Genomic DNA, 25,716 nt, shown 5'->3' on the forward strand with positions numbered 1-25,716 from the left:
AACGTGGGGCTTGAACCCTGAGATCAATAGTCGCATGCTCTTCTGACTGAACTGGTCAGGTGCCCAGGTTTCAATTTTAAAGAAGTTTAAACCAATAATCATTTCAGTTATTGAAAAGAAATTCTGTCTGCAACTGTATGTGAAGCTAGGTTTTCAACTGTAAATTGTCTGAACTATATAAATACAGGGCAGGTGTGTCCAAAGAACATTAGCATCCAAAATGAACGTGTATTAAGTGGAAAATACACACCAGATTTTGAAGACTTAATGTGAAAAAATATATATATAAAATATCTTATTAGGGGATCCCTGGGTGGCTCAGAGGTTTAGTGCCTGCCTTCGGCTCAGGGTGTGATCCTGGAGACCCGGGATCGAGAACCACGTCAGGCTTCCTGCGTGGAGCCTGCTTCTCCCTCTGCCTGTGTCTCTGCCTCTCTCTCTCTCTCTGTGTCTCTCATGAATAAATAAATAAAATCTTAAATAAAATAAAATATCTTATTAATACCCTTTAATATTGATTACATGTTGAAATGGTATTTGGCATAAGTTGAATTAAATACTTTTATTCAAATTAATTTCACCTTTTCATTTTTAATGTGGCCACCAGGAAATTCTGAAGCAAGAAAGTAACTGATGTACAGATCTTGCTAATTTTAGGATCACCCTACTCTCCACCAACATGGTGGTAACTCAGATGTACTAGTGCCCATCCTCTCTGCTCTAAAACCTTCTATCAGTTTACTCGAGAGAAAGCAATTAGAAGCATTTAATAAAGTGCACTGGGCCTGAAAACCTAACCCACATGTAATTTCAACTTTTGAAAATTATTTAAAATCCTACAGTTATAGACTGGCTACTAAGGCTCTGAGGTTCAAATTATTTTTGAGACTTGGCAAAGATTGTACTTTTTAAAATGAGGTGTCCATTTGTCAGATTTAACATACTTTGCAGTAAAAATAGATTATAAGGTCCCAACTCCAGAAAGTTATCAGACATAATACACAGATCACTTTCAGGATTAATTAGAATTCAGTAGAGTATATTTGACACTTAAATTACACGGAATAAAATTTTATATTCCAGGGTAACTGAGATAGTTTAACTTCATGAGGAAGAACAAGTATCACTGCTGACAAAAATTCAGAATTTATGGGTTGAATGTCTCTTGATCCAATTTCACACTTTAATTAGACTTTTAAATTTTCAGTAACCTGCTTTTAAAAAATATGTAAATCCAAAAAAATATGTAAATCCATGTTTCTCAGAAGAGTTCAGAATTTTTAAAATAACCTTGTACTTTTTTGACTTTCTTGTGATATTCATTTTGAGTTAAAACAGACTTTCAGTTTATGTCTTTGAATCTAACTCAAGCATGACACAAGCAGCCCACTGTACCAGAGAGATTAAATGCTGACAGTTACTCTTAGGGGATTAGCAGATAATAAAAAGGACAGATTCTCCAAGATCGTCATCTGTCATACTCAGCCCTGACTTATCTGTAGAAGCAATCGTGCTGCCGAACAGAAAAAAAGAAGTAGAACAAACCATTCTACCCAATTCAACCAACGTACGACTTCCTTTGTTCTAAAAAAATATAAATAGCAAAGTCTGCAAGACCAGAGCCTGCAGCCTCGAGCATTGGAGACTTCGAGAACTCTAATTCAATGCCTCCAAACAAAAAGGACCCAAGACTTTAAGGGACGTAGTAGAGGAAAATGAAAACCATTCATCAATACTGAATGCTAAACCCAATCAGGACGCCCTACACGACACGAATCACACACCTTGTCGCCCAGGTGGAAAGCACAGAACCGTGAGCTAGCTGGGGAGTGGAAGGCTCTGGGTGTGAGCGTCACAGAAAGCCTGCCTTCCAGCGCACGGTCAGAGGCAGCCGGCGGGGAAGGGCCCCACAGGTGACACGTGCGCACAGGTCAGCTCTGCTCCTGGCTCAGCGGTGTGGGTGGCGGCGCAGCAGGCTCTGGTGTCAGCTGCAGGTGCTGAGCCGGGTCTGAAGCGCTCGCTAAGCCGAGCTCCCCTGTTGGCTCTTGATGGGCGTGAAGATGTTCCAGGGTTTCCTTGGACAGTGTGATGACGTGCACGGGCTCACTCTGCGAGGGTTCCATCGGGCTTTCAATCATGTTGAGGCCCTGCATGTGCTCTGATTGCTCCTGTTGGGCCGAAAGGATTAAATTCTGCAGGTGTTCCGGCTGCTGCGCGAGCAGGGTGAGATTCGCAGCCTGGTCCGGGGTCATGTTCTGAGAGCTCTCTGCAGTGACGATGCTGATTCCCTGGCTAGCGCCGGGCATGAAGTTGAGGTTATGCACAGAGTTGGTCACCAGAAGCTGAATTTCCTGCTCTCCAGATGCAGAGAGCTGATATGGTTGCAGCTGAAGAATATTCCTGACCTCTTCGGTATTATTACTGCCAGAAACACTGCTGGCATCTGAGGCCGGTTTTTCTTTGCTGTGGATTTTCAGGTGAGCCTTCAAGTTGTCTAAGCGAGCAAACTGTAAGTTACACTCAGGGCACGAGAAAGGCTTTTTGCCCGTATGCAGGATGCAGTGTCTCCTCTTGGCACTGGAGTCAGAGAAGGATTTGCCACATATGCCACAGGAGTATGGCTTTTCTCCTCTAAAAAGAATACACGTTTTATCTTAAAAACAGATCTGTTTATCACTTTCTGATTATTTAGGGAGCAGAAGTCAAGAAGAGAGGAAAATTAACTCGACTAGGAGTCCTAAGTCATGGGTTCTTCTACTAACTTAAGGAGTCAGAGCAAGTCACAACTTTCAGGGGTTTCTGTTTCTAATTCTCAAAGAAAAAGAAAAGGGTGGACGTGGTGGCTGAGAAAGGGTGGTGGGTGGGGCTGGGCTACAAGTGATAACATTTTATGATTCCATAGTCTGTATTTCACATAGGAAAGCAAATATTTATATATTACACATACAGCCCCTTTTTGTGTTCATTTTCACTGCCAGATTCTTGTGGCCAAATAAGTATATGGGTTAAGCGACCGACTCTTGATTTTGGCTCAGGTCACAATCTCAGGGTCATGGGATCAAGCCCTTAGTTGGTCTCCGTGCTGAGCACGGAGCTACTCAAGAGTCTCTTCCCCACGGGACGCCTGGGTGGCTCAGTGGTTGAGCGTCTGTCTTCAGCTCAGAGTGTGGCCCCGGGGTCCTGGGATCGAGTCCCACATCCATCAGGCTCCCTGCAGGGAGCCTGCTTCTGCCTTTCCCTGTGTCTCTGCCTCTTTCTCTGTGTCTGTCATGAATAATAAATAAATAAAATAAAATAAAAAAAAGTCTCTCCTCCCTGCTCTTCCCCACTCCCCAACCCTCTATCTCCCACTCTCTCCCTAAAAACGAAAAAACAAAACATCCAAGTTGAGTAACCCTTAATTACTTGTTTTAGAATCAGATCTGCAAGTCGTATGAGTGAAAACATTTACTCAGAAAACATCAAATTCAGTAACTATTTTTGACTGAAGATTTAACCTTTGGATCAGCCCCCAGCCCAAAATAAAAATTCAAGTAACGAAACTTTTGCTAGCCAGAACCAGTTTTCCTGACTTTGTCTAAGTGAGGAATTGCTTTATTGAAAAGATAAAATAGTAAACTACACAGAAAGTTCAACCCATGCAGTAGTTTGGGGAAAAGGGCTAGATAAGCAACATATGTCACCCAACCCAACACCAGGGTGGCTCGAGGACTCCCACATAAGAAAAGTATCTGTAAACTTTACCTATGGATTCTGATGTGGGTCTGAAGGGAACTCTTTGCTGTGAAAGATTTGCCACAGATTTCACAGGTAAATGGCTTCTCACCTAAAAAAGGGACAGTGTTTAGAAATACACATCCAACATAAAGCAAGCAACAGTAATCAGGGGCGCCTGGGGGGCTCAGATCGTGATCCCAGGGTCCCGGGATCGAGTCCCGCATCGGGCTCCCTGCATGGAGCCTGCTTCTCCCTCTGCCTGGGTCTCTGCCTCTCTCTCTGTCTCTCTCATGAATAAATAAATAAAATCTTTAAAAAAAAATGAAATAAAGCTTCTGGGTGACTGAGGCCTGCAGCCCAGCTGCGAAGGCCCGTGTGACACAGGCCCCGGACGCCTCTGCTGTGCACCTGCCCGAAGCCTTCCGGCGCCCACCGCCCTGGTGCAGCCTCAGTCACAAGTGCCTCCTGGCATCTCTCTGGCAGGTCAGAAACTCTTGTGCCTCAGGGCTTTGCATCTGCCCTTCCCTCTGCCTGGGATGCTCTTCTCCCCGATGGCTGTCTCACTCCCAGAACATCCAGATCTCCATCCAAGGTGTCCCCTCAGCAGTGAGGCCTTCCCAGACAAGTCCCCACATAAAAGGGCAGCTCCCCTTCCCACAGCCTGCCCTTAGCCTGCGTTTAGCTCCTCACAGCACTGACCCCCACCTAACGTGCCAGGCAGCCAAGTGTTCTCTGCCCTCCCTGGTCAGACAGCAGCCCTCAGCAGCAGGGGCTCTGGCCACCCCACTCGCCGCTGTGTCCTCGGGACCCAGGAGCAGTGCCGTGAATGGGTGTTCAACGGCTGAGTTAACTTTCACAAAACCTGTTCATGCAGAAAGATTGTACAGAGATCCATGTTCATAGAACTCCTACCCTATGAGCCAGTGATTTTAAGAAAACAAATTACTTTTAAGGAGAAAAATTTGTGCTTAAAAAAAAAATGTTCAAAGCGGTATAAACCAATCTGACGGATAATTTTCGTAGACAATTTAACAGAATCATTAAAGAACCAACCTACAGTAGGAAGCTTTTCTTAGCAAATCTAACAGGTTTATTTTTAAGAAGTGCTCCTTACCATAAGGTCTAAAAGACCCAAACTTTTAACTTCAACTGAGAGTGTGACCTGCCCTGATCGATCCTGCCTCCTCTTTATCCCCAAAGCTGATTTCTCTGGAGGTGGCGATACATAAGCTTATACCTACTGGTTCTAGGGAAGAAAGTGAGAAAACCCTCAGTGCCTGGGCTACCTTCGTGTTTGTTTCACTGTTTCCTTTTCTAAAAAGATTCTCTCATTAAAAGTGAAACAGAACCAGACTCAGACTGGTTCCTTTTCTGTTCTTTTTTTTAATTTTTATTTTTTTATTTATTTTTAAAAATACTTTATTTATTTATTCATGAGAGAACACACAGAGAGAGAAGCAGGCTCCATGCAGGAAGCCGGACATGGGACTCGATCCTGGGTCTCTAGGATGATGCCCTAGGCTGAAGGTGGCGCTAAACCACTGAGCCACCTGGGCTGCCCCCTTCTTTTTTTTTCTTTTTCTTTTCTTTTCCCTTCCTCCCTTCCTTCCATCTATTTGGAGTTCAATTGCCAACATATAGCATAACACCCAGTGCTCATCCCGTCAAGTGCTCCCTCAGTGCCCGTCACCCAGTCACCCCAACCCCCGCCCACCTCCCCTTCCACTACCCCTTGCTCATTTCCCAGAGTTAGGAGTCTCTCATGTTCTGTCACCCTTTCTGATATTTCCCACTCATTTTTTCTCCTTTCCCCTTTATTCTCTTTCACTATTTTTTATATTCCCCAAATGAATGAGACCATATAATGTTTGTCCTTCTCCGATTGACTTATTTCATTCACTCAGCATAATACCCTTCAGTTCCATCCACGTTGAAGCAAATGGTGGGTATTTGTCGTTTCTAATGGCTGAGGAATATTCCAGTGTATACATAGACCACATCTTCTTTATCCATTCATCTTTCAATGGACACCGAGGCTCCTTCCACAGTGTGGCTATTGTGGACATGGCTGCTAGAAACATTGGGGTGCACGTGTCCCGGTGTTTTACTGCATCTGTATCTTTGGGGTAAATCCCCAGCAGTGCAATTGCTGGGTCATAGGGCAGATCTATTTTTAACTCTTTGAGGAACCTCCACACAGTTTTCCAGAGTGGCTGCACCAGTTCACATTCCCACCAACAGTGCAAGAGGGTTCCCCTTTCTCCACATCCTCTCCAACATTTGTGGCTTCCTGCCTTGTTAATGTTCCCCATTCTCACTGGGGTGAGGTGGTATCTCATTGTGGTTTTGACTTATATTTCCCTGATGGCAAGTGATGCAGAGCATTTTCTCATGTGCATGTTGGCCATGTCTATGTCTTCCTCTGTGAGATTTCTCTTCATGTCTTTTGCCCACTTCATGATTGGATTGTTTCTTTGCTGTTTGAGTTTAATAAGTTCTTTATAGATCTTGGATACTAGTCCTTTACCTGATAGCTCATTTACGAATATCTTCTCCCATTCTGTAGGTTGCCTTTTAGTTTTTTTGACTATTTCTTTTGCTGTGCAGAAGCTTTTTATCTTGATGAAGTCCCAATTATTCATTTTTGCTTTTGCTTCCTTTGCCTTTATGAATGTATCTTGCAAGAAGTTGCTGTGGCCAAGTTAAAAAAGGGTGTTGCCTGTGTTCTCTAGGATTCTAGTCTCATATTTAGATCTTCCATCCATTTTGAGTTTATCTTTGTGTATGGTATAAGAGAGTGGTCTAGTTTCATTCTTCTGCACGTGGATGTCCAATTTTCCCAGGACCATTTATTGAAGAGACTTTTTTTCCAGTGGATAGTTTTTCCTGCTTTGTCAAGTATTAGTTGACCATAAAGTTGAGGGGCCACTTCTGGATTCTCTATCCTGTTCCATGGATCTATGTGTCTGTTTTTGTGCCAGTACCACACTGTCTTGATGACCACAGCTTTGTAGTACAACCTGAAATCTGGCATTGTGATGCCCCCGGCTATGGTTTTCTTTTTTAAAATTCCCCTGGCTATTCGGGGTCTTTTCTGATTCCACACAAATCTTAAGATGATTTGTTCCAACTCTCTGAAGAAAGTCCATGGTATTTTGATAGGGATTGCATTAAACATGTAAATTGCCCTGGGTAGCATTGACACTTTCACATTATTAATTCTTCCAATCCATGAGCATGGAATATTTTTCCATCTCTTTGTGTCTTCCTCAATTTCTTTCAGAAGTTCTGTAGTTTTTAGGGTATAGATCCTTTACTTCTTTGGTTAGGTTTATTCCTAGGTATCTTATGCTTTTGGGTGCAACTGAAAATGGGATTGACTCCTTAATTTCTCTTTATTCAGGCTCACTGTTAGTGTATAGAAATGCCACTGACTTCTGGGCATTGATTTTGTATCCTGCCACATTGCCGAACTGCTGTATGAGTTCTAGCAATCTTGGGGTGGAGGCTTTTGGGTTTTCTATGTACAGTATCAAGTCATCTGTGAGGAGGGAGAGTTTGACTTCTTCTTTGCCAATCTGAATGCCTTCTATTTCTTTTTGCTGTCTGATTGCTGAAGCTAGGACTTCTAGTACTATGTGGAATAGCAGTGCTGAGAGTGGACATCCCTGTCGTGTTCCCGATCTCAGGGGAAAGGCTCCCAGTTGTTTCCCCACTGAGAATAATATTTGCTGTGGGCTTTTCGTAGATGGCTTTTAAGATGCTGAGGAATGTTCCCTCTATCCCTACCCTCTCCTTTTTTTTTAAGTAGCCTCTACCGCCAGCATGGGGCCCAACATGGGGCTTGAACTCCCGACCCGGAGATCAAGACCTGAGCTGAGATCAAGAGTTGGATGCTTAACCAACTGAGCCTGTATGAATTTCCATACAGGAATAGTGCTCAGTTAAGTCATCTCTGTGTTACTAAGAAATAGAGATGGGATCTCTCCACAGAACACTGTTGACAGCCTTCCGCCTTGGGCTTTTACATGGTCTTCTAAAATTCCCACCCAATTTATAATAAATGGAGCCCAAGGAGGGGACTCTTTCTCACTCTTCTGAAAACATGCAGCGTACCAGAAAGGAAGGACGGGATGTGAGTTTTACCTGTGTGTGTTCGCAGATGTTTCTTTAGCTGAGACACATCCATGAATTTGCGATGGCAGTGGTTGCATTCCGGTAATGAGTGGCCTTGTCGCAACAATAAAAAAAGTGTCAGTGCATATACGCGCTCTCTCCCTGCACTTCTTCAGTGATTTGTGTTAAAGCACCTCCCTGAAAAATAATCACTTTAAATATGGTACTTTAATAAAACAACAATATTTTTTATTAATTTGGTAACAGTATTTTCCTATGCATCTCAACTCCCTGTTTCCCGAGGAGAGCTGGGACCCTGCCCATGTCCCTAAAAGTACTCTTCTTTCCCTGAAGCATGGGTGTGACTGTAGCCAACTGATGTCAAATGTTACTTCCAACCCCTCATTCAGTTCTTACTAGTTGGCGGGAGAGAAAAAAAAGGACCGTGGATACAGTTGGGTGGGAGAAAGCCTGGACTGACAATTGTGGGGTGGGGAATATTTCTGTCTAAGCACCATTAATAACCAACCAACTGGCGCCCTCTTATTCAAGTGGCACTTTTGAAACATGTCAATTCTATAGGGTTTCTGTGACACCAAACTGTACTATTAAAAAATTAAATATAAATCACCAGGTAAGAGAATAACACAAGGATATCTAAGGATATTTTAAGATTCTTTCCCTAAATACAAATTATCTTCCACAAATATGAACCTATTGTTTCAAAATAATTTGTATTTGTGAATTGCTCCCCCAAATCCAAATTTTCTCTCACTTTATTGTACCTGTATGGACTCGGTAATGGCTCTTCAGTTGTCTTTTCTGGCTAAAATATTTTCCACACTGATCACAGGTGAAAGACTTCTGTCCTGCCAAATAAAAAACAGGACACTAAAAAAACATGCCAAAACTATAAAGAACAGTAACACAGTGGACCCCGGTCCCCATTTTCTGTGAATGATACAAGTGACTTGCCTACATATCCAAATGCCCTCAGAGTCAAAGCACAGGTCCATAAATGTACAAAGGTACGTAAAGCAATAGGGAGCGGTGGGGACTGGGGCAGAACTGGAAAATACAAGTTTCCCCCAAAGTCACCCAAGTAAAATCATTCTAAACTCTGGGGGTTGAACAAAACATGTTTGCACACTGAGCTCCCGCCCAGCAGCCGATTTATAAGCCCTAGCGTAAGACACAATGCTGTGCACAAGTCTAAACCTTAGTCTGGCAGAGGCGTAATTCTGTCCCCTTCAGTGACACTACGTGGGAAACGCCCACCCCAGGAACCTGGTGGCAGCTGGCCCTCTGCTGCAAGCCCAGCTACCTGAATGCAGGCTCATGTGCTCCAGCAGCGAGTGCTTGGTAGTGAGAGCCTTGCTGCACACGGTGCAGGTGTAGGGCCGCTCGCCTGTGTGCATCCGGGTGTGGACCTGCAGGGAGTGCTTCTGGGCAAAGCCTTTTCCACACTCATTACATTTGAAAGGTCGCTCCCCTGGAATAAGAGGCCCAGAAGCACAGTGTAAGCAAGAACATGCACATCTCTGTTTCCTCCTAGATTAAAATGACAATAAAAGGGATTTCTGCTAACAGGCACCTATCCAAAAGGGCCAGAACAGGAGAGAAAACATCAGCACTCTGGCAAGCTGGAACAGATGCATCCGATGCCAGCAGGGCGGAGTGCTGTGATACATACAACCCAAGGCAGAGCCTCCACAAGGCTCAGGAACTAGTGGCACCTGTTATCTCTGAAAACGGAGTAAGGGAGGATAAATGACCATCTGTTTCAAAGGCCCTGAGACCCCCCTGACTGGACCCAAGGAGCCAGAGGACTGGCCTGCTCTCCAACAAAGGATGGGCACTGTTCTCTGAAGAAGGTAAAACAGTCCCTGGACTGAGGGTCTTCGGATTAGAGGTCTCCAGGCACAGTGGAGGGGGACTGCTCCAGGGACAGCAAGGCCAAGTTTACATTTAGGGTGAGGAGACTGCCCAGCCTCCTCCCCCGCTCCCACTCTAGAGACTGGCAGCCAGGCCTACAGCCTCCAGGCGGGACGGTGGAACATCTTCGGGAACGTGGCAGGCCAGGGTAAGAGGGCTGCAGGTGCAAGGCCAGGCGTCGGGGAGGAAGTGGGCCCCCCCTCCAGTGAGGCCGCTGTGTACAGGCCCGCTCCACCCCACCGCAGTGGCCAGCAGCTTTCACTCAACCATTCCAACAATGGGATTAAATATGGTTTTTCACACACCACTGTTCAAGGAAGGCCTTTTAGTAGCTGAAACAGATACCAAAACAGATAAGGGAAAAAAAAGCAACTTGCGGAAAACAGAGGCTGCCCATGGGGGGAAGAAAACATTAAAAACTAAGGAACAAACAAGTCACTGCTGCTATTAACGAGCTCGGGGAGGGAAGATACACTGTGAACCAAAAAGAGGATTCACGATCATAATTTTTAAAAAATAATAATTTAGAGAATAAAAAAGGGGTCCTACAAATAAAATAGAGTAGACATAAAACTCTTAGAATTGAAAGATAAAGGGAAACTCTCCCAGAACAAAGAGCTAAAAGTGATGAGAAATAAGAGGTAAGGACTTCAGAGGGTGGAGGTGGGTCCAGAGGCTCAACATCCAAATTCCAGGGAGTTCCAAAAAGAGAGAGCACAGAAAACCGACGGGAGATAACCATCTATGAAAGTTTCAGAAAATTTTCTGGAACCAAAAGGTGGGAGTTTCCGAACTGCATGGCTCTACGGGCAGCCACCGAAAGGGGATGAAAACAGACCCATGCTAAAGTGACTCACTGCCAAATGTCAGAATAGTGGGGGCAAAAGGGAAGATCCTACATGCCGCTCTCCTTAACAAATGTTACAGAACTATTTAACCCTCTGTTTAGCCATCCTCTGTTACAGTTCAACAAATGTTTCCCAAGTGTCTACTTTGTTTAAAGAACCGGAGATTCAAGGTTCTCGACCCATCTTTCAAAAAACACCAAGGCCCCCAACTAAATCAGAAGTTCTGGGGCTGGTGGCCAGTCACTGGCAGTTTTAGAAGCTCCCTAGCTGATTCTACTGTGTGGGCAGGGTGAGGATCACAGGGCTAGATCCAGCTGGGTCAGAGGTCGGGAAGTTGCCAGGTGACAGGAGACTTAACTACTACTAGTCCCTATACTTAAGTTTTGTTGTTGTTGTTTTTTTTAAAGATTTCATTTATTTGTTCATGAGAGACACACAGAGAGAGGCAGAGACACAGGCAGAGGGAGAAGCAGGCTCCCAGTCAGACCCTGATGCGGGATGCGATCCCAGGATTCCAGGATCATGACTTGAGCTAAAGGCAGATGCTCAACCACTGAGCCACTCAGGTGTCCCCCTCTACTTAAGCTTACAATTAGGTGAGGGGTATTTAACTGGTAACTACAACCCGACCCAGCAGAGCAAATTCAGTAAGGGAGGGCTCAGAAGGAAGGGATTTTTGCCTAGGGCTTGCACTGTCCGATACGGTCCCAGTTAAATTATTAAAATAAAAAATTCAGTTCCTCGGTCACACTCACCACAGGTCAAGTGCTCAAATCACAAGGGGCTAGTGACCACAGAGGTCTACTGGCCAGCACTGGGCTAGAGGCACCAAGAAGGAGAAGACATTTACAGCTAGATGGGTGAGCGAGAAAGCTGTCCCGGGCAGACCTGGGCAAAAGCAGTCAAGATGAAGAACGTTCACGAATCTCAAAGTGGACCAAATCTGGCTAGTTTGAACCCCGGGCATTAGAGCCTTGAACCAATGACTCCAAACAAGAACAGTGTTCTGCAATCAAGCTCCCTGGGTTCAAATCCCAGCTCTGTCACTAAACAGGACCTGGGCAAATTATTTCTAGGACTTGGGTCTCTTCACCTGCCCGATGGGGATACCACTCCCTACACCTTGGGGGCTTGTTGTAAGAACTAAATGCAGTAACACGCATAGAAAGGCCTTATTCTAACGCCCATCACATAGAAGCTGCACAATAAATGAAAGCTGTCATCATCATCATCATCATCATCATCACTCCAACACCTGTTCAAGGAAGCTGCGAAAGTGTAATTACCCGTGTGGCTCCTCTGGTGGATTGCCAAAAAGTGATTATACTTAAACACTTTGCCACAGTCCTTACAGCAGGCCTCGGGGCCACCGGGGCGCTTTCTCCTTCCACAGACCCTTTTGGCTGAACCCTGCTCGTCTTCATCCCCGACAAGTTTGTAATCTTTAAGTTTGACGGACCTCCTGATCCTCCGCTTGCTGTACCGACTCTGGCTATCCTGCCCATCCTGGGTCTTGGGGTCACAGTTCTCATCTTTCTCAGCAGGCATTTCCTCCCCTCTACCTGGCTCACGGGCCGGCTCAGAATCCTCCATTTCTTTTGCTGGAATCTGGTCATTCAGGAAGCCACTCTCTCCCTCTTTGACCACAAAGTTATGCCTATTTTGAACGGAGTTGTTTACCCTCAGCTGTATTTCTTCTTCTGCAGCCAGCTGTGATTTCCCCTCCTGCAAACTGTTGACTTTTCTCGGTCTTCCCCGTTTCCGTTTTGGGGGGTCGTTCTTCTTATTAGAAATAACCACCACTGGAGTGCTGCCGGTGTTCAGAGTCGATGGCTTCGGGGAGCTATGATTATTCTGGAAATCTGTGTAAGCCTTTACCAGGTCATAGACTTTTAAGAACTGAGCGGTGGCCAGGATTTGTTCTGTACTTTTCTCACTGGCCTGGAGACAACCCGTGTAGATAAACTCCAGCAGGACACCGAAGGTGTCGGCAACCATGCCTTCCAGCATATATATGGACTGGCCGATCTCCCCCTCCTCGGCAAACATCATTGAGAAGTATTCGCTACTGGCAGCGAGTAAGGCTTTGTGAGCCCGGAAATGCACATTCTCCACGATCAAAGTGATGTCACAGAGAAAGCCTTTCTTCCGCTGATCCTCCAAACTGGCCAGAACAGTGTCACTGTGCGTGTCTGAGTGGACGACCAGCTGCCCAGAAGGCTCTGAGGATGTGTCTGCCATTTTCCTTAGAGGGCCAAGGAGCGTGAAGCCTGAAATAAGAAAGTGATGATCAAAAGAGGAGGAGGCATCATCTAAGGGGTTCATCCCGGTCCAGACGAACTACTACGCGTGTGACTCACTGTTAACCCAACTTTCCCATGTCACCACTTTCAGAAAGCGATGTAAAAAACGTAGCTGGGGACCCTCCCCCTTGCCGGACACCGGCACCTAGCTCGGCGAATTTCCAGCAGCCGCGTTCCTCCTCGGGGTCTGCGTCCTCCTCCTCCGGAAAACGAAGGAATGGGAACCGACCATCTCGAAAGTCCTTCCTCGGCACTAACTTTGCACCGCTGCACACACGTCAGGATGGGAAACTACGGGGTCTCGAGTTCACGCCCTGCTAACCATCTTGTCTGCGAAAACACAGAAAAAAGGGGCACAGGAAATGGACACGAGCGACGGGAATCCGGGGGGAGCTGCACTGGAGGAATGACCGCGGCGCAGCGGGCCTTGGCCTGCAAGGGTGGCACGACCCCACCCCCCACCCCGGGCTGGCGCCGGACGGACGGTTCCCCGGGAGCCCCCGGGCCCGCGGCGCGAGGAGCAGGAAGCAGGGGAGGCCCTGGGGCGGGACAGGACTCGATCGCGGGGCGGGGGGGGGAGCCCGCGGGGCGGACCTACCTCTCGGGGCGCCCAGCCCACCCGGCGGCCTGGCGGGCGCACCCCCGCACCTCCGCCGGGCCCGCCCTGGCGCCCCGCTCCGCGCCCGCCGCCGCCGGGGTCTCCGCGCCGCGGCCGCCGCCGCCAACCCGGAAGCGCCGGCGCCGGGAGCCTGCGCGCGGACGCCGGACCACGTGGCCGCGGACGCGGGGCGGGGCCTGGCGGACGCGGGGCGGGGCCTGGCGGACGCGGGGCGGGGCCTGGCGGACGCGGGGCGGGGCCCTGTCGCTGCGAGGGTGTCAGTTTTCTGTCCTATTAGGCGTAACACGTGTCAACCCGGATCGGTGTTGTCTCTTCCCAGTTGCGGAAGGTCGCGTGAAGGTCTCGGATGTGTGACGAATGAATGACATCATTTACACGCACTGCCATCATCGTCACTGTCATCATCTAATGCGAATGTAGTCATTATTACGGTTGGCCTCCTAATTATTTTACGTTCATTACCATCATCGTCACTGTCATCATCTAATGCGAATGTAGTCATTATTACGGTTGGCCTCCTAATTGTTTTTGCACGTCTGTCTTGTCCTTTCCCTTCCCACGCCCAATTTCCCGGGCCAAGGGCGTGAAGAGAGGCGCTCTCTCTAGTCCGACAGCTCTGGGGACTGAGTGAGCTTGGGCAGATTACTGGTCCTCTGAACCTTGTTTTACCTTACCTGTAAAATGGAGGTGTCAAGGCCAAGAGTCAGCCTGGTTGCGTAGCTGTGGGCAAACAAAGATTAGGTGGGTAATGAATTTAGTGTCTGGTTTAATTCATATCTACCATGATTAAAATGATCATTATTGTTAGTCAGACTTTCATCATCCTTCTTCTATAGACTATTAAGGGTTTCTAGCCAGTCTTAGCTGCAGGGCTGTTCTCTCCAATACACAGGAGTAGGGAGATCTTTCCAAATGCAGATCACATTTGAGAGTCTAGAGCCATTCCCCTGATTAAAATCCAATGTGCCCCCCTTTGCCCCCCCCACCCCATGTACCCTCCTAGTAAAGGCCAAGCTTCTTGAAATGGTCTACAAGCCCCAGCCAAATTCAGTCCTCTCCTACTTCTCTCTCCAACTATTTCAGCATTTCCACGCTCTCAGTTTATGATTCACCAACACCTAATAGCTTATACAGATCTTCCTCCACTTACAATGGGTGTGTGTGTGTGTGTGTGTGTGTTGTGTTACACCCATCGTAATTTGAAAATATCATGTTAAAAATATTGTAAGCCGTGTAACACACCTAACCTACTGAACATCATAGCTTAGCCTAGCCTGCCTCAAACATGCTCAGAACACTGGCCTTGGCCTGCAGTTGAGCAAAATCATCTAACACAAAGCCTATTTTGTAGTAAATGTCGCTTGTCTCCTGTAATTTTTTTTAAAGATTTTATTTATTCATGAGAGACACACACAGAGAGAGAGAGAGAGAGAGAGGAGAGAGAGAGAGAGAGAGAGAGAGAGAGAGGCAGAGGGAGAAACAGGCTCCATGCAGGGAGCCCCTTGTGGGACTCAATCCAGGGTCTCTAGGATCACACCCTGAGCCATAGGCAGGCAACAAACCGCTGAGCCACCCAGGGATCCCCTGTCTCCTGTAATTTACTGAATAGCGTGCTGAAAGTAAAAAACCAGAATGGCTGTATGAGTACAGAGTGGTTGTAAGTGTATTGGTTGTTCACCCTCATCATGATCACATGGCTGATTGGGGCTGCAGCTCACTGCCACTGACCAGCATCACGAGAGGGGATCCTACTGCATTGTCACTAGCCTGGCCAAAGATCAAAATTCAAAATTTGAAGTGCAGTTTCTACTGAATGCATATTGCTTTCTGCATCATTGTAAAATTGAAAAATTCTCAAGCCATCATTGTCAGGGACCATCTGTACTTTATCCCCCCCACCCCAATACACACTTCCAGAGCTCCAGCATGCCATCTATTAGGCTCCAAGATTTTGAAATTGAATATGTGATTACCAGCCTGGCTCTTTTTAAAATTTTACTAGTTTACTAGTTAAACCCCTTCTCAGAGGTTTTCCCTTTGTCTTGAATTGTCTCTAAACCCCAGCACTCGTGGGGGGCCAGGTGGAATGGGCTGCTCTACCTGACTTCTACAGCAGCAGAAAGAGAAGTCAATCTGAGGAGTCAGCTACCCCATGATTTGTCACTGCCACAGAACTGCAGGAAAAACATTGCTCCTATGCAGGTCCTCAATCCAACAGCTCAAGATGACTCAGGGCCCAGTTAAGCCAGGCACTCCCACTCCCCGTTTCCATCACTGCTCACTACACCCCAAGCTCTGTGACAGGAGGGGGCTCTGGGGGATCTTCCAGCATCTGCCACTCACCCCCAAAGACTAGTCCTTTCTTCAAGGCAATTTTGTTTAGGATTCATATTGACTTTTCTTGAAATATTTGTTCTTGTTCTCTTTGGTTACAGCCAGCCAGCTGTTCTACCTTCAACAGATCTTCATAACCTTAAATCTTGCAGAACAGGTTTTGGGGTGCCAATTATTCATCCAACAAATATTTATTCAGTGCCTAACAAGTACCAGGCTCTATGTCAGGTGCTGGGGATACAGCAACTAACAAGGCCCTTGCCCTCGTGAGGCTTACATATCTACTAAGAGGAGAAAGGACAAAAACACCAGTAAACAAATAATGTAATTTCAGAAACTGTTAAGCTTTATAAGGACTGAGGATGGAGATTGGCAGGGAAAGGGAAAGTGAAGTTAGTAGGGTGACACTGAGCTGAGATCTCAATGATACAGAGCCAGCTATCTGAAGATCTGGAATTAAGAATGCTCCAGGTAAGGGAAAAGCAAGCAGAAAGGCTCTGAGACTGGAAATGAGCTTGCTACTTTTGGCGGACAGAAAATCCTGTGGCTGGGAGCCCTGTCAATGAGCGGGGAGGATGACTGGAAGCAAGGTTGCCAGATTTTGCAAATAAAAGCATAGGCCATCCAGCAAAACTTGAATTTCAGATAAACAATGAATAATATAGCATGGGACACTCATGCTAAAAAAATGCATGTGATCATCTGAAATTAAAATTTAATTGAGCATCCTGTGTTTTATCTAACTATCTGCAATGGAAAGGATGCCTGATTCTGACAATACAGGAAGTGAAATTATGAAAGCCTTTTATGAAAATTATGAAAAACAATTCCACTGCAGGATAGCTAGAAACGACAGCAGAAAATGCATAACAGAGCTTAAAGGAAAGTAAGGGACCAAAAAAGTAGAGGGATTTGAAATCAGAGTAATAAGCTACGCTTGGAGCCATGGAAACCCTAAGCCATGGTGTTTTGTGAAACCAGAAGCTCGTGGTTTAAGTTTTAATGGGTAAACTGGAACCAGAAGACAACACCTCCCTTGATGGGTATGAGGTAGGGAGTCAGAACAGAGATCCTCCTGCAGAAACCAGGCCCTTCTGAAGGGCTACAATCTCCATGAAAAGGTGGGCTGGGGGCAAAAAAATCTGCCTTCTGGCAAAGGGAGATAGCAAGAGAAAATATCTTTCCTGGCCTTGGCTCCCATTGAGGAGGAAAAGACTCCTCTAAAAATTTGTAACCATTCAGAATTTTAAAAAGAATGACTACTCGGATAGTCCTTCCAGAAGTTAAAATGTAATCAATGAAATTTAAAAAAAATTTCAATGGATAATAGTTCAATAATACTTAATACATTACTACACACAAAACCCCACGAACAGACTAAATGGTTCATCTACCTAGAAGGTAAATCTGAAAATATTGCCAGAAAGCTAGTCTGAAGAGATTGAAAGCATGGTAGAGAGGTCAAGAGACACAAAGAACAGAGTAAGAGTGATTTGTCATATAATCGACCTGGGATTTCAGTTAGAAAGATTAATGAGAATGAGAGAGAAACAATATTTAAAGATGCTGGTGAGAATTTTCCCAAATTGGTGCAAAACACAAATCTCCAGATTTGGGAAACATAATAAATTCCAAGAAGGCTAAACAAATGAAAACTTGCAACTAGATACATTGTGGTCAAAGTGGAGATCATCAAAGGTAAAGAGATCTTTTTAAAAGACTGTAGAAAGAAAATATTAATTACCTATAAAAGAAACCCGGTCAACCTGACAGCTGACTTTTCCACAGCAACAGTGGAGGCAAGAAGTCTTCAGTAGGCTGATATTTTCAATATTCACCTATTATTTCCCCTTTAATATAGACTTTATTTTTTAGAACAGTTTTAGGTTCAGCAGCATTTGCCAGGTCTTCAGACAAAAAGTAATGTAATGACAGTAAGTAAAATGTGGAGAACAGGGAAAGGATTTTGTACTTCTTGTTTTCAATGGCTACATTCAGATCCACCAAGTAAATATAGTGTATTTGACCATTCCTGTGGCTGGACTGCGTGCTGTTATATATTATGTTAAGAACTGCTGTGCTGAAACCTTTTTCCTCATATTTGGGATTATTAGCCTGCTACAAATTCTAGGAAACGGAAGTATGAGGTGAAAGGAGATGAATTTTTTTAAAAGAAGAAGATAACACCAAATGATGGCCAAGGAGTAATAAAACGGGTGGTGTTGGACACCCCGGAAGCACCACGAGTGGCTGAATTATCTAGACAGTCTTCGCAGAGCAGAAGTCTTTCATTTGAATGAGGTCCAGTTTATCAATCATTTCTTTCACGGATCACGATTGGTATTGGATCTAAAAAGTCATTGCCATACTCAAGGTCTTCTGAGTTTTTTCCCATGTTATCTTCTAGGGATTTTATAGTTTTCCATTTTCCATTTTGATCTGTGATCCATTTTGAGGTGACTTTATGAAGGGTATAAAAATGTGTCAAGATTCATTTTTTTGCCATGTGGATGTCCAGTTGTTCCAGCACCATTTTTTGTTGAAAAGACCATCTTTGCTCTATTGGATTGCCTTTGCTCCTTGGTCAAAGATCATTTGGCTGTATATAATTACGTGGGCTCTCTTTTCTAGCCAAGTAATGATATACAGTAGGCAGATGTAGACAAGGATCTGGAGTTTAGAGGTGAGGACAGAATTTGAGATATTATTAATTGGATTTATCAGAGTATAGGTTACAAATTACTAAAGGATCACTTACAGAGTGAATATTGATAGGTAAGAGGCTATCCAGATTTTTTTCTCTTTCCTCTCCAAATACAACCTCTACCCTTCTTCCCCATCTTTTGGCCCTGGAAGCTGCAAAGACCCACAAAGCCCAGTACCAACTGGCTTCTGGGTGAATTGGGTCAATGAAGAACCCAGTAGGAGTTTGAAGGAAGGAGAAGATCACCATCATTTGGGATTTAGAGGTTGGTAGAGGTCCTTCAACATTATGAAGGGCATCAATAACATCCTTGCAGGCTATGATGCTTGACTGATGGATAATTGTAGCAGGCAGAAACTAGAGTCCAAAGCTCATGACTTAAATGTATTTGAAGGGAACAGAAGAGTGACTGACATTGTCCAGTGCCCATACGGCATTTTTATAGGGACAATACAGCACCTCATAGAGATTTTGCAGCACTAATTCAGTAGTGCTCCAGTTTCTAGGCCCCATATCGTCTGCATTTTGCAGGGATGATGTATATCTGTTTATGTTTTTATTTCCTACCCTGGACTGGAAATATACACATGACTGTATAAACTGAGCAGTCTTCCACTGAGTCAGTCTTTCTGACTCACAGGTTGTAAAATATACATATTTTTCAATTCCTGGAATATCTTTCACCCTATGGTTGGAATCTCAATTCTAATTTTTTCTCTGATTTTACCTGCCTTGACTCTAAACGGCCCATTTCATTCGAATGTTAACCCTTTAAGAATTCTTCCCAGAACCACCCATAGTTAAGGGATTTCAGGCTCTCTAGGTATAGCTCTACTCAAGCCTTCATTCATGAAAGCAAAAACAAAAATGATGAAACAAAAAATCACCCAATACTAGACAGAGGCATGCATATGTAAAATATCTTTCATTCCTTCCCTATTCTTGAGCTCCTTCCCTCTCACCAAATTCATGAAAACTTTCAACAAATGAATTGAAAATAAACAAAATACACATAATAAAACAAAATCTTTTAAAACTACCTTATTTAGTACTTCCAGTTTTGATGAATTTAAGACCACAGTTGACATCATATCCCACAATGAATTCTAGAAGCCTTAAAGAATTAACTATAGGATTCCTGGGTGGCTCAGCGGTTTAGTACCTGCCTTTGGCCCAGGGTGTGATCCTGGAGTCCCAGGATCGAGTCCCACATTGGGCTCCCTGCATGGAGCCTGCTTCTCCCTCTGCTGTGTCTCTGCCTCTCTCTTTTTCTCTGTGTCTCTCATGAATAAATAAATAAAATCTTTTTTTTAAAAAAAGAATTAACTATAAACATGCACACATAGTAGAAGAAAACAGAATATTTATTAAAGCTCTGAAGATGAAAAAAAAAATAAAGCTCTGAAGATGAAAGAACTTCCAGAGCTTAGAAAAATATTCAACATCATAAAAGAAAGATGAACAGGTTTTACTTTGGTAAAAAAAATAGGATTTATTTACTGCAAATCTGAAGGATTGATGTACACATTGCATCATGTAATATATGTATATATACATTATAGACAATATATACATATACATGATGTATATATGACATCAATAAAGAGCTCATGCAAAACAATTTAAAAATACCCAAGGAGGGATCCCTGGGTGGCGCAGCGGTTTGGCGCCTGCCTTTGGCCCAGGGCATGATCCTGGAGACCCTGGATCGAATCCCACGTCGGGCTACCGGTGCATGGAGCCTGCTTCTCCCTCTGCCTGTGTCTCTGCCTCTCTCTCTCTCTCTCTCTCTCTGTCTGTCTCTCATGAATAAATAATTAAAAAAAAATACCCAAGGAGCAAGAGGGCAAAGGGCATGAAGAAATAATCCACAAAAGAGGAAGTGCAACTGGTGATTAACATATGGAAGATTGTCCAATATTGTTATTAATTCAAATTAAAGCAACAAGGGTCTGTTTTCCACCCATTTATTCTTTTGCACCATAGTTCCTATCAGTAAATTGCCTTCCAAAATAACTACAGCCTCATGGTGCTTCCAGGGGTGTCCAATAGTACCAGTTTTATTACTCCTTGGCCATCATTTGCATTTTCTTCTTCTCTTCCTCCTCCTCCTCCTCCTCCTTCTTTTTATCTTCTTTTTTAAAACCTCATTTCCCTTTGTTTCCCAGAATTTGTATCAGGCAGAGGGAGAAGCAGGCTCCCTGTAAGGAGTCCAATGTGTGACTGGATCCTGGATCCGGGGATCACACTCCGAGCTGAAGGCAGATGCTTAACTGCTGAGCCCCCCAGGCGTCCCTAAATCACTCATTTTAGAGATTGAGAAATAAAGGCTCAGAGAAACTGAGACTGATCCAAGATCATATAGCTAATGGTTGTTTTTTTTTTTTTTTTTTTTACTTTTTGAAGAGCCAATCTTGCCATTTCATATTCTACATTTCTTACACTACTGTTGAAAAATTGATAACCTTATTTTACAAATCTCATTTAAATTCAGTTTAGTGAGTTTTCCTGTAACACATTCGTCTGGATGTCATATGATAAGACTCCAGATTTCATCCTCCTCAAAACTCCAGGTGATTTCTAATTATATTTTTTAAAAGATTTTTATTTATTTATTCATGAGAGACAGAGAGAGGCAGAGACAGAAGCAGGAGACTGACGTGGGACTCTATCCCAGGTCTCCAGGATCACGCCCTGGGCTGCAGGCAGTGCTAAAGGGCTGTGCCACCGGGGCTGCCCTGATTTCTAATTATAAAATAATGCATAGGGGGATCTCTGCGTGGCTCAGTGGTTTGGCGCCTGCCTTTGGCCCAGGGCCTGATCCTGATCCTGCTTCTCCCTCTGCCTGTGTCTCTGCCTCTCTGTGTCTCTCATGAATAAATAAATAAAATCTTGGAAAAAATAATGCATAAAGCTTCCTTCTTGAATACTTAAGAAAAAGAAAAGAGGCAGCCATTTAGTTATCTCAAATGCTTTTATTTTGTTGGGAAAATGACAGTGTCTTATGTGCATGAAGTTTACAACTCTTTATGTTGACAGTGTAACCAATTTTCTATTTTATTTATATCAATGTTAATTTTGTTTCTTGAAGATTACTAACATTTACTGAGTACTTTTCTTCAACAGAGGATGAAAATATTTAAAAGGAAATTGAACAATAGATTTATTAAGTAAAATAAGTTATCTAAATATTCTACATGGGATGACAATGTTGTTAGAGCTTGAATGTTCAGGCAAAGAGCAATACCTTTTTAAGTTATGTTAAGACGTATGCTTCCAGAAGAGCACTCCTTCCTGACTGGCAGAGCTTTGAGTCCATCTGAGGGCTCACTCAGGAGGGTGAAGTCCAGCACAGATGGCCAGATTTTCAAACTATTTCCTCAGTCCCTTTCAGATAACTCTTGACTCCTGGTTGCAGTTGCCCAAGCAAACTACCCATTGACTGGGTCTATATTTCTGAGAGAGAGAAAGATCTGTAATTTATGATCAAAGTCAATGGCTCTAAACTGAGGTTCCTTGTATTTTCTGGTCATCTTGGCACCCAGGTATGTAATGAGTTCACATCTCTCCATAAACTGCTCCAACTTCTTCTTATACTTCCTTCTTGTATATTCAGACCCTTTAGGGTTGAAGGCTGTGGAAAATGTCACAAAACCCAATGTTTCCTGTTAGGTTAGTGAGTCATTAAACTGAAAAGAAAGAGAACTATGTGTGTGAGAGAGTTGCATAGCTGAGAAGATATCCAAATCCCAAGTAAGATTTAGGGATTATTCCATTTTAGATCATAATTGCCTCTGTTCACCTTTCTCTATGGTGTGGATTATTGAGAGCAAATTGTATTACTTGTAGCCCTTGCTTTAAAAACTGGAAACTCAAATTTGATATTTTCATTAAAATATTTGCTATCCACACAGACACACAGGCATCCATACCAATGCAGGCAGCCGATTCAGCTCAACAATCCGATATATTTGTCACATATACTACAAATAATGTTGAAATAGTTCCGGGTAGCGTATCATTAAAGAAGACATACCTTTCAGGTGAAATGCTATATATAGTAGTGCAGATCTCTTTACACTTAAGAAGGGGAATTTGGGCTTTAAGCATCCCACTGCATTCATTGCTTTAATTAGGGAAGTTGCGACACCCTGCAGGGGGACAGTATAAATCACATGTATATTTGAGTTTGACTTTTAGTGGCAAATAGATAAAGAGGCTATTCTTTGGGGTTGGGGATGGGACTTATAAGGTGGTTAGATGACTACTTAACCAACATGGAAAGGAACACAAAGCACTTTTGGTCAGGAAAACTGAAAATTACCAACTGCTGAATGTCAGGTGGCTGATACATGGGCCTCATGACACAATTCTTTCTGTTTTTACATTTGATATTTTCCATAACAAAATGTTAAGGATAAAAAGAAAAAGCTTTGGCCCATTTAAATTTCCATTGCCAGAAGCTGCCAGACTGCCTCTGCTATCAGGACCCTTGACCACCCGGCAAGGAATTCCAGAAACCACAGTTGCAGCAAAGATTCTGGAGCCCTGAGCGGGCAAAGATGTGAGGCCCTCCTGATGAAACGTGGCCCTTTTATGAGAATACTCCTCTCTGGGTGAGCCTCATCTTGCCTTTTGATATTAAACCAGATTGAAGACTCGCCATCTAAGCAAGTCAGGAAAAACAAAATGGTTAAGAATTTGTGAGAAAGGTATGAGATTGTGCCCTAGGCATTAATTTTATGGAGTTTTTTTAAAAGCACTTTTAAAATAGTGGTTGATTACTGGTAAGTTTTATTATGTTTAAAAAGAGTTGTATTTAGATAAATAAAATGTGACTTGAGTAGCATTTGGGGGCATTTGCCCCCAAATTTGGGGAAAATATGACTTCGGTGGCTCAGTCTTGGTGGTATCTCAACTCAACACTTCCAAGCAGTGAATAAACCTCTCCCAGACTGAATCTGCACCTTTCAAAATTAAAACGGTTTACAGACACTGGAATTCAAAACGGGAATCTAACCACAAGTCAAGTAAACAATTTCTTGACCATCTGCTTTCTCTCCACTTTATTGCAGGTATTTGGAAATAAGCTACAGAGCAGGGGCTTTTCTCACTTCTTATTTTCACAGCCACCCGAAACCAAAATAGGGTAAGAGTGGATTTGTAGCTTAAGATCAGAAAACTCTGCCTTGAATTTCATTGTTCCAAAATAAAAATTATTGTTAAAAATACTAATACTACTAATACATGTGCACAGACAATCATGTAAGTGAACCTGTTCCAGATATCCAGGCAAAGGAAGACTCGTGAGGTGGATGGGCTCCTTTAACGGGGGCAGTTTGTATGGAAGCTTCTGATTCCAGTATTTCTCTGGCAACCTGAGAACACAAAGTTCGTTAGATGGGATGCTCACAAACGCCCCCACTGAGTACACCGGAATGTGGCTGTGTAAGGGACAACTAAGAGATCAAGTTCGCCAGCTTATTTTCTCCACTGGAGAGAATGTGACAAGTGAGAAGATGGAAGCTTCTAGAGATCTGAGACCTGCAACTTTGCCTGGTCCTGCACGCTGCTCACTGCACCTCACTTTTCTTCTTTTTCACAGCAACGCTGTGTCCTCCTGACTCCCAACTAACCCTGGACACAGATGTCAGGTTATACAGACAGAAGCCACTCTAATGGCACTTCCTCAACTGCTCACCACAAGCAGAGCCGCACACACTTCCTCCTTCCGTGGGGGAGCTTACCTCCCGTGTCAGGGTTGTCTCCACCCTCTCCATTCGACTTTGGATCCCCCTCCCGCCTCCCTCTCTACGGTAATTTTTCTCCCTCTCCCCTTCGGCTTTCCTTCCTTTTTTGGATCCTTCCCATTAACCTGCATTTAAACGTCCCCATAAAAAAAAAAGATAAAAATAAAAATAAACATGCCCATACCTTCCTCACTGAAAAAAAAAGGACAAAGAAAAACGACCTTCACTCCTTCAGTCCTGTATCACTTCTGACAACTAGTGTCTTTTCTTTTGAAACTTCTTTAAACAGTGAGCTTCAGTAGAGATCACAAACTACTGCACAAATTCCATCCGATCTGATCCACGTAGTATTTTTAGAAATTTAAATCAGTTGTGAACATTAAACACACACACACACACACAGAATAGTTTGTTTTAAAAAGAAAAATCTGGTTTCCAACTGGTTGCGAAACATAGAAGCTTCTGGCAGTAGAGAAGTAGCCTCTGCTCTCTTTATGTGGGGCCTACCCCCCCCACCCTGGGGTCCGCAGCAGACCCCACCCTGTCCTGCGCTCTCACATCCAGCCTGCTTCCCCCAGGTGATTCACCCTCGCGGCTGCTGTGGGTAACCTCTGTGCGTGTCGTCTCTGGACTCAGCAAGGTCTGCAATTCCTCACCTGGCATCCACCGTGTGGCACGCGATAGTTGCCTTCCACTCACCACACTCTGCTGAACCAATCTTGCCAGGATCACCAGTGACCTGTTATAACCGAAATCTGACACACTTCTCAGCTCTTCTCTGGCTTGAACTCTAAACCGCCTTTAAACTTGTTGCCCCCCCCCCCAGACTTTCTCTCTTGCCCTCCTCCCCAGAGCCTCCCCAACCTGGCTTTCACCTCTCTGTAGCTTCTTCTTTGTTATTCTCCTTGCAAGCCCACGGCTTTTTCCACACTGGTCTTCACGGGTGACCTTGAACGTGCTATATTATTTTGGACAGGATCATTCTAATAGCCTCAGCACTGGTATTTCTGCCTCCAAACCATGATCAACACTCCGATGATGGTCTCTCTCCAAAGCAAATTTGCTTCTAACACTCAAAACCTTAATGTATTCATACTGCCTTTTGGGTCAAGTTCAAATGATTTATGATGATTTTATCTGGCATTCACCCCCTGGCCCTGCTCACCATCTCCAGCCTCACGTCTTGACCCTTTTACTCTCTACATCACGTCTAGCAATGCTGGATTTCTTGCAGTTCTGTGATTCCCCTGGGCCAGGTTTGTTTGTCAGTCTCTCTGCTTGGAGCCTGTCCCCTTTTCCCTTCATCTACGCAATTCTCACTGCTCATTCAGGCCTTCTCCCAACAGACAATTCAGTCAGACTTCTGGGCTACACTTTACCGGAACTCCTG

General features: G+C 44.3%; 2 protein-coding genes across 6 annotated transcripts in view; both read right to left on the reverse strand.

Moving 5' to 3' along the window:
- Positions 1 to 914: 914 nt before the first annotated feature.
- On the reverse strand, positions 915 to 13,632 carry ZBTB24 (zinc finger and BTB domain containing 24). Of its 5 annotated transcripts, XM_055330571.1 has the most exons (8): positions 13,518 to 13,632; positions 13,065 to 13,249; positions 11,903 to 12,886; positions 9,158 to 9,325; positions 8,619 to 8,702; positions 7,864 to 7,947; positions 3,745 to 3,826; positions 915 to 2,631 (listed from the first exon to the last, which is right to left on the reverse strand). In XM_055330571.1, the coding sequence occupies exons 3-8, from the start codon at positions 12,855 to 12,857 to the stop codon at positions 1,932 to 1,934; spliced, it is 2,073 nt and encodes a 690-aa protein (XP_055186546.1). In that variant the 5' UTR covers positions 12,858 to 12,886; positions 13,065 to 13,249; positions 13,518 to 13,632; the 3' UTR covers positions 915 to 1,931. The 5 variants fall into 5 exon arrangements, with proteins under 5 accessions (XP_055186546.1, XP_055186547.1, XP_055186548.1 ...); XM_055330572.1 differs by lacking the exons at positions 9,158 to 9,325; positions 13,518 to 13,632 and having other exon boundaries at positions 13,065 to 13,504; XM_055330573.1 differs by lacking the exons at positions 3,745 to 3,826; positions 13,518 to 13,632 and having other exon boundaries at positions 2,360 to 2,631; positions 13,065 to 13,505.
- A 7,967-nt stretch (positions 13,633 to 21,599) lies between these two features.
- AK9 (adenylate kinase 9) overlaps positions 21,600 to 25,716 on the reverse strand; it is a 114,149-nt gene continuing 110,032 nt past the window's right edge. Inside the window, exons 39-41 of the mRNA XM_055330350.1 lie at positions 23,852 to 23,954; positions 22,613 to 22,727; positions 21,600 to 22,210 (exon numbers count right to left, since the gene is read on the reverse strand). Coding sequence (XP_055186325.1) covers positions 22,008 to 22,210; positions 22,613 to 22,727; positions 23,852 to 23,954 — 421 coding nt within the window. The 3' untranslated portion in view covers positions 21,600 to 22,007. The remainder of the gene's footprint in view (positions 22,211 to 22,612; positions 22,728 to 23,851; positions 23,955 to 25,716) is intronic.

This window comes from Nyctereutes procyonoides, unplaced genomic scaffold (assembly GCF_905146905.1).
Source record: "Nyctereutes procyonoides isolate TBG_1078 unplaced genomic scaffold, NYPRO_anot_genome, whole genome shotgun sequence".
Taxonomy (NCBI): Eukaryota; Metazoa; Chordata; class Mammalia; order Carnivora; family Canidae; genus Nyctereutes; species Nyctereutes procyonoides.

Coding starts and splice junctions, on each gene's coding strand:
- ZBTB24 (XM_055330571.1), bottom strand. CDS start 12,857: ATGGCAGACACATCCTCAGAGCCTTCTGGGCAGCTGGTCGTCCACTCA. Junction 9,326..11,902: donor CCACCAGAGGAGCCACACGG/GTAATTACACTT, acceptor CTCTTATTCCAG/GGGAGCGACCTTTCAAATGT. Junction 2,632..3,744: donor ACCCACATCAGAATCCATAG/GTAAAGTTTACA, acceptor TATTCTTTTTAG/AGGAGAAAAGCCATACTCCT.